General features: G+C 40.3%; 1 protein-coding gene across 1 annotated transcript; it reads right to left on the minus strand.

The window, feature by feature from the left end:
- Positions 1–2,727: 2,727 nt before the first annotated feature.
- LOC106355749 lies at positions 2,728–6,463 on the minus strand. Its single transcript, XM_048749688.1, has 5 exons — positions 6,435–6,463; positions 4,794–6,345; positions 3,958–4,583; positions 3,802–3,884; positions 2,728–3,326 (listed from the first exon to the last, which is right to left on the minus strand). The coding sequence occupies exons 1-5, from the start codon at positions 6,461–6,463 to the stop codon at positions 2,728–2,730; spliced, it is 2,889 nt and encodes a 962-aa protein (XP_048605645.1).
- Positions 6,464–8,295: the final 1,832 nt, after the last annotated feature.

The following is an 8,295-nucleotide window of genomic DNA, read 5'->3' on the forward strand; positions in this document are numbered from 1 at the left end:
CTTGAACAAGCTGAGAAGATTTAAAACGCAGAGATTAATATATAACTTGATCATTGATAAAACAGGAAGCCAAAGGTGTTACCTTATTTGTTGCTCCTGACTTTGCAGTTTTTTTCTCATTTTTTCCAGTGGGAGACTTAGAAGCTAAAGATGCTACTTTTATACCAGTCTCTCTTGTGTTTCCTACTGAAGAAGCAGTGTTTGGAGTAGGAGACTGTTGTCTAGTTGCTTCTGGTGGGTTCTCAAAGACAACTTTGCTAGCAGGCCATGATATAAAAGAGTGTAGGCAGTCGTCAAGGTATGCCAGATCCATCGTTGGCCTCCACAAATATGTCCCTGATTCAAGTACCACATCTAAGAAGATTTTTACTGCTTTTGGTCCGAGAGGAAGACCATTAACCAATGCTTTTGCTTCTTGTGTCTGCCAACGGCCTTCAGCAACAATTACAGCATCATCAGACAAATCCAGTAGTGTGCATTTGTTGAGAGAGTTTGCTTTCGATCCCTGTCAAACACATTCGGAAAACAATCTCATCAAACGCAAAATCATAACCTTAATTACTATGACAATGAGTAAGAAATACCATTACCAGTGGTGCAATGTCTTCTGGTTCAAGCCCTACACCTAGCTCAACACATTTGTTCTTAGGCCATGCAATGACATGGCCAACAGCTTCCTTCATTGTGCACATGTTACTCGCAGGTCTCCATAGGAATGATTCAGGTTCAGTGGCAGCATCAACCAAGACTTTGGCATCCAAAGGGCCTAAACGACTTTCATTCATTATGTCATCAGGGTCGGAAGAAAGGATACGACCCTCACCAACATTCCCATCTTCATCAGCCCAATCAATAAGAAGACACTTGTTCAGGGATTTCTTGTTCACACTCTGTTAAATGGTCAGGTTTAAAATGTTAAAGTGTAAAAGAAACCGACCAGAAAGACAACATAAAACTTATTGACTTACTCTTGCAGCCGAGTTTTCACCAACTTCAATGTCTTCTCTCTGAAACATAAACCCAACATAATGCTTATTGTTATGTTATACACTCTTATGCTCAAGACACTAACGGATTACTGTCTTACCTGGTTTTTCACTCTCGCAAGTTCAGCCTGTAACTCATTAACCCTTTCCTGAAGATGAATTTGCTTCTCTTGCATTTCAGAAATTGACTTGTGCTTCACTTTGAAGCAAGCTAATTTCGTCTTACTCATATTTCTGTCCATTACTCTCATACGACCAGGATTATCAGGGCCTAACAGTTGGACCAATGTATCTTCATCTTCATTTTTACCAGTTGATTGATTCGCACCACCATTAACAAGCTCTGCTGCTTTTTGCTGTATATTCAAAAACAAAGCAGAAACATTAGATGTCGTGATATAAATAGGAGTAGCCGATGATGTATTAAACTCACAATCTTCTCAGCAGCATTTGTGTTAATAGGAGTTTCATCCTTTCTGGTACGTGACTTAACCCAAACTTTAAGCCGTGACACTTCAGATGGATCTTCAGAACTATTTTTCTGAGTAAAAATTATATGTCAAAACCCATAATATACATGAAGGAAACAACAAGAAGATAGTATGCTTACCATCTCTTCTGCTAGTCTAACCATTCCCTTTCGGCTACAAGTGTGAGGAATCTGTTTGCGTCTTCTCTCCTGGTAGCTATCACTCAAAACCTAGCATTTCATTGTTAAAATGTAAGCGCACTTGTAATAAACATCTTATTCAATTTGAAATGTATACCTTGAATTCTTGGCTAGTTTTCAGCTTCACAAATTTTCGCCACTCAGTTGGAGGAACATTCTTTGGTCTGAGAAGATTCCTTTGTTGGTTATTCTCTGCTTCATTAATTTGGGTAACTAGGCGTGACTTGGATGATCTCCATAAGGCTCCCATCTGCTTAAGAACTGCAACCCTTTGATAGTCCTCATCAACTTCAAACCTTGCCTGCACTCACATTCCAAGCAAATCAATAATCAATAACTTGGTTAATTACAGAAACAGAGTTGTTGTCATTGAATATGAAACTGTCACCTGGACTGATTTCCAGAGGACTGTCTTCACTTCTTCAGTAAGCTTTTTCCAATTTTCTAGAGTTACAGGCACGTGTTCTCTTACCAACATACCCAAATATGAAGACAGCTTGACTGAACCAGGGCCATAAGCTTCTCCCATAAAAGTGAAATCCACATGAACTCTGGTATTTGGATCTTTGGTTAGATCTCTCATCATTGTTGGTCCACGCTTTCTCTTACGGGAGGTTGCAACTTCAGGCTCCTGTGTTTCTTCGACCTCACCTTCAGCCTCGTTGTCTTTACGATGCTCTGGTTCTGCCATCTGAATTGTTTCGTGCACATCATGCTCTTCTTCCTCCACTTCACGCTCTTGTTCCTGTACATCATTTTCTTGTTCCGCCACTTCATGATCTTGTTCCTGTCCTGGTTCATCGGTTTGAAATGTAACAACGAACTCAATGTCATCATCTATTTCTTTTTGTTTCTTATTTGCTGGTTTCCTCCCCCGTTTGTTCTTCTTTGGACGTCCCATCTCAATTTACCTGACACATTATTAAAAAGACAACGTCAACACCATACAAAAGAGAACACTAAAACACACAGACAACAACACAAACATCACCAGACAAATACAAGCAGACAATTTTGACCAAGCAAACAACAACACAAACAAGCAATGATATTAGTCAATAAGGATACGTTTCACACATATATCCCTTCGCAATCAGTTCTCGCATTTTCAGCTTCATCCATGTCGACATCCATATCAAAATTTGATGGCAATGGCCCAATGTCTGCATTTCCCTCTCGAATATCTTGCTTACTGTATCTTCTAGAAGGACCTCTCATGACAATATACCAATTTGATGACTCATCTTCCCTAGAGTAAAATACTTGCTTTGCTTGAGATGTTAGTATGTACGTGTCACTTGCAAAGGATGCTTGACTTTGATTCATGTTGACAAGTGTAAAACCATCTTCAATCTTCACTCCATTACCCTTTACTGCCCATTGACACCGGAACAGAGGAACATAGAAGACATTATAGTCCATCAAGATGATGTCTGTGACTCTGCCATAGTAAGATACTAAATCGACCACCTGAGATGTATCTTTGGCACTGGATCTACAAACTGCTGTAGCCTCATAATAAACCCCACTATTCTGACTTTTCCTATCAACTGATATTGTGTGAAACCTCTGTCCATTAACTATGAATCCTGTGTACGACCTTGCAGAACAACGAGGCCCATAAGCTATCCACTTAAGTGTTTCTTCATGTTCGGTTGAATCAAGTGGCACTTGATAAAGTAATAACAAGTCATACACCAAAGCAGTAGGCAGACCATAACCAAGGGAAATTTAAAAAAAATACAAATACCTGTTCTTTAAGCCACGATGCAAAATGTTTAGTATGCATACTCCATAACGTTGATGCATCTCGAAAACATCTTTCATCTGTGTCTTGTAAATACTGAAGATGTGCACTTGTAACAGATTGAAAACCGAAATGAGTATATCAAATAGTTGATTATACATATACCTAAACAATGAAAAGTAATTAAGATACTTACTCTACATATGGTTCGACGATAGCCATATTTTGGATGATAGCTAGATGTGCAACTCTCTTTTCCATTTATGTGAGAGTAAAGGTAGTGCCACTGGATATCGGACGACCCTCTAAGATAGAATTGTTTTCATACTCCACGTTTCTATCTACTTTCTCTTGGAGATTTGTTGTCTTCTTCAGGAACTCACTGCAAAACCGGATACATTCCTCAGCTAGATAGGACTCAGCAATGCATCCCTCGGGCCTTGCAGGATTTCTCACAAAGTCTTTGAGAACTTTCATGTACCTGAATAAAACATCAATGTAAATAGGTAAGTAAAAGAGGGCTTCAAAATTTTAAAAATTCATATATAACATACCTTTCAAAAGGGTACATCCATCTAAAGTGGACTGGTCCACCAAGCCGAGCTTCTCTTCCTAGATGCACAGTCAAATGGAGCATGATATCAAACAAACTTGGAGGAAAAAATCTTTCAAACAAGCACAGAGTCTCAACAATCTCAGCTTCCATAACCAGAAGCTTCTCCCTGTCAATGACTCTCTGACACAGCAGATTGAAGAAAGCGCATAACCTAAATATTGCAAGCCTCGGTCCTTTAGGTAGCAACCCTTTAAGTGCAATCGGCAGAAGTTGTTGCATCAGGACGTGGTAGTCATGTGATTTCAGACCACTGACTTTACAGTCATCTAATGAAACACCTCTTGATATGTTAGAACAATATCCATCTGGCCCTTTGAAGTCAAAAAGACGCCGGCAAAAGATCTTCTTCTCTGTTTTAGACAAAGACCACGGTGCTGGAGGCAGATAGGTTCGTTTACCCTGGATTTTAGGATGCAACTCCGGCCTAATACCCATGTCCTCAAGATCCTTGCGAGCCGCAAGACCATCTTTTGATTTCCCACAGTGCAACAACGTCGAAACTAAACTCGCAGCAACATTTCTCTCCACATGCATTACATCTAAGTTGTGCCTAACCGGGAGTTCCTAATCATAAGAGAAAGATAACATAACATTTAAGTTAACCATCAGACAGTATCAAGGAATTACCATTTAAGTAAAAGAGTGTAAGCATCTTACCTCCCAATAAGGTAGCTTGAAGAAGATTGACCTCTTCTTCCATCTAGATAACTCATCTTCATCAACTAGTACTTCTTCCTCTTCCTCTTAATCTTCCTCTGATTCACTCGGTATAACCTCAGAATCTAAGCCTACATCAGCAGAACACTGAACCCTATTTCTCTTACTTGCAGAACGTTTGAAATTTCCGAAATCATTGTGGAAATTTCTCAGGTTTTGAGAAATGTCACGACCAGTTAGTATTCTTCCCCTTCTCCCTTGTTCAGCTTTTCCATCAAACCATTTCTTCTTGCCTCTAAAACTATGACTTGGTGGCAGACCCTTTCTATGGCCCATGTACACATGTTTTCTACTGAACTTCAACCAGTTGCTATATGTATTTTTCCCACATAATGGACACCCCATTTTACCTTTAACTTTGCAGCCTGCAAGATTCCCATAGGCTGGAAAGTCGCTGATCGTCCAAAGTAGCATGGCCTTAAGAGTAAAAGTAGATCGAGTAAGAGCATCGTAGGTTGCCTCTCCAATGCTCCACAGACTGTTAAGATCTTCAATGAGGGGTTCTAAGTACACGTCTATACTATTACCAGGCTGATGTGGACCAGGAATCAACAATGAAAGCATAATGTTCTCCTTCTTCATGCATAAGTCAGGTGGCAAGTTATAATTCACCAACAAAACAGGCCAGCAACTGTACATCGAATTCTTCATGTTGAATGGATTGAATCCATCTGTTGAAAGTCGAAGCCTGAGGTTCCTTTCTTCGGCTGCGAATGTAGGGTATTTAGCATTCATCTGATCCCATGTCACTGAATCAACAGGATGACGAAGGTTCCCATCGGTGCTCTTGTTGCCAAAGTGCCACCTTAAATCCTTGGCCATCTCTTCAGACCGGAACATTCGCTTCAGTCTTGGTATTATAGAAAAGTAACGAAGAACTTTCTGTGGGACGCCTTTCTTCTTCTGACCAGTGTGCATATTAGTCTTCCACCTTGAAGCCTTGCACATTGGACACTTCTCAAGCTTCTTGAACTTCTTTCTGAATAAACAGCAGTCATTGACACATGCATGAATCTTCTCATAGCCCATGTCAAACGTTTTCAAAAACTTCTTCACATCATACAGTGATGTGTGAAGCAAATTTTCTTCTGGTAACATCTCCGGCAATGTCTCAAGCAGATCATTGAAGCTCTTGTCAGACCACCCATTCCGAGTCTTCAATCTAAATAATGAAACAATTGCAGATAACTTGCTATGGCTTGCACAACTTGGATACAATGGTGTTTCAGCATCAGCTAGCTTTGCCAAGAACTCATCTTCCCTCTTGTCGTCTCCCTCTGCCGTGTTAGATATATCCCCAGTATCGGCTAACTCTTCATCAAAACACTCAGCAGCTCTGTACAACCCAAAGATCTCATCCTTCCAGTCGCTTACTCTGCTTTCACCTTTAACCTCTGAGTTCAGCTCTCCATGTAGATACCAATCTGACCGCATCTTATAACCCTCTTCCATTCCCCTGGTAACAAGATGATCAAGTACCACACTGCCTGAGTGACGATCAATGTTACGGCAGTCAATGCACGGACATACAATCATATCAATCCCTCCCATAGCTGAAGCCACATCCCGTACAAACTTTGCAGCCCCTCTCTCATAACCAGGATCAACTCTTCGAAGCACAATCAAAAGGAAAAAACCAAAAAAAGTTAAGTCTCTAAACACCAAAGGAAACATAAGATATACGCTTAAGTTCATTACCTGCTTAGATGTACCCATGCTTTGTCCATCATTGTGTGTTCGACCCCTAAATTGAAAGCTTTAGTAACATAAAGAACTTGTCAAGTTGTTCATAGACAAAATCAATTTACAGTCAATCGCTATTTCAATCCTAGACAAAATCAAAGAGTGTAAGACACATAGAAGAATGTAAATCAACATACCAAACAAATAAGCAATCAACATTTCAACATAGCATTGGAAATTCAGAGTTTCGAAATCGAAAGGGATAAAACTACAATTCTAGGGTTATTTTGTTCAGAATCGAACTCGAAATCAAAGGAACATAGAAATCAAAGCAAGAAAACAACTCTTCGATTTGACCTCAACATCGAAAGAGATGTCGAGATATGGACCTCCGATACCTTCGAGGTGTTTAATCGAAGAGCTGTGGCGGATTAGAGAAGCGACGGAGATGGCTTTTGGAGATGTAGATCGGTTTCGAGATGGAGAATGGAGTGGCTTTCTCTTAGGGTTCCATAGAGAAAGAGGGACAAATGAGAGAGATGAGAGGGAAACCCGAGCAGAGAGAGGGAAAAGTGATTAGATTAGGGATTTTTACTAAGTGTTTGGCGGAAAAGCTAATTTTGGTCTCCCGCTTAGTTTAACTCTATCATAGCATTTAGAAAATGCTATTTTATATTAAAAAAAAAAGTTAGAGTCATCAACCACAGCAGTTTGGTGAAACGTGCTATAACAATGTACTATGAATAGCAACTTTTTTTGTAGTGTTAAGAGAGGCTCCTGGCCAAGGTATATGGATGAGTTGCAACAAGAGTACTGAAGTTGTTGGGTATTGTGATGCTGATTAGGCTGGAGATAGGGTTGATAGGAGATCAACCACAGGCTATTGCACCTTTATTGGAGGAAACCTAGTCACGTGGAAGAGCAAGAAGCAGAAGGTGGTCTCTTGTTCAAGTGCTGAGGCAGAATACCGATCTATGAGGAAGCTTACTAGTGAACTCATATGGATCAAGGGACTGCTAAAGGACTTGGGTATAGAGATCTCCACGCCAATGACTATGCATTGTGACAATCAGGCAGCAATACACATTGCATCAAACTCAGTGTTCCATGAGAGGACTAAGCATATAGAGGTGGACTGTCACAAGGTGAGACAAGCAGTGGAGCAGCAAGTAATTCTTCCATGCTACACAAGAAGTAAAGATCAACTAGCTGACATATTCACCAAGGCAGCCAGTAGAAAGGTTTGTGAGTTCATCCATCCTAAACTTGGACTCATAGACCTCTCTTGTCACTGATCCTCTCAACCATGGAGTGTTCTACTCTTTTTCCTTGGCTTGGGTTTTCTCCCATGTGGTTTTTCGCAAGCTAAAGGTTTTAATGAGGGAATGCTTCATGGTTTCCAAGCTTGGCCAGTTCCCAAGGTCAAGCTTGAGGGGGAGTGTTGACATGAAGCAATAAGAGCTGAGTATATTGAGAGAAGGCATTAAGGAGCAAGAGGATCATCAGTGTGATCTGATTACGCAAAGAATCACCTTACCTTGCAATGCAAGCATGCCCGTACAATCTACCCTAGCTTGAGTGCAAGATATGCAAAGGGAACTGATTAAATAAAGAGATGGCAAGAAGAATACCTTTGGTCGCCAATGGAAAGTGGAGAGACATTGGGAAGCAATGTCACGGGTCTTGTTAAGGATTCAAAGTCTCTCCCATCCGTTAGGACCTGTCATTATCAGCCTGAGCAATCTGTGCATACCAGTCCAAGAATAGATTAGTTTATTAGTTCTATGGGATTCTTTGTTTATTATTTCCCTAAATGTTATGTCTCCTTTGTCTCTCTTTATATACTCATGTATCATGTACCAAATTAAGTAAGGAA

Source organism: Brassica napus, chromosome C3 (genome assembly GCF_020379485.1).
Source record: "Brassica napus cultivar Da-Ae chromosome C3, Da-Ae, whole genome shotgun sequence".
NCBI lineage: Eukaryota > Viridiplantae > Streptophyta > Magnoliopsida > Brassicales > Brassicaceae > Brassica > Brassica napus.

What these genes read in the sequence shown, in the direction of transcription:
- LOC106355749 (XM_048749688.1), bottom strand. Translation starts at nt 6,463, where the DNA reads ATGGACAAAGCATGGGTACATCTAAGCAG. An exon ending in GCATGGGTACATCTAAGCAG is followed by an intron (nt 6,346 to 6,434) that starts GTAATGAACTTA and finishes TGTGCTTCGAAG; the next exon opens with AGTTGATCCTGGTTATGAGA. An exon ending in GTCCTATCTAGCTGAGGAAT is followed by an intron (nt 3,327 to 3,801) that starts GTATCCGGTTTT and finishes TACTTTATCAAG; the next exon opens with TGCCACTTGATTCAACCGAA.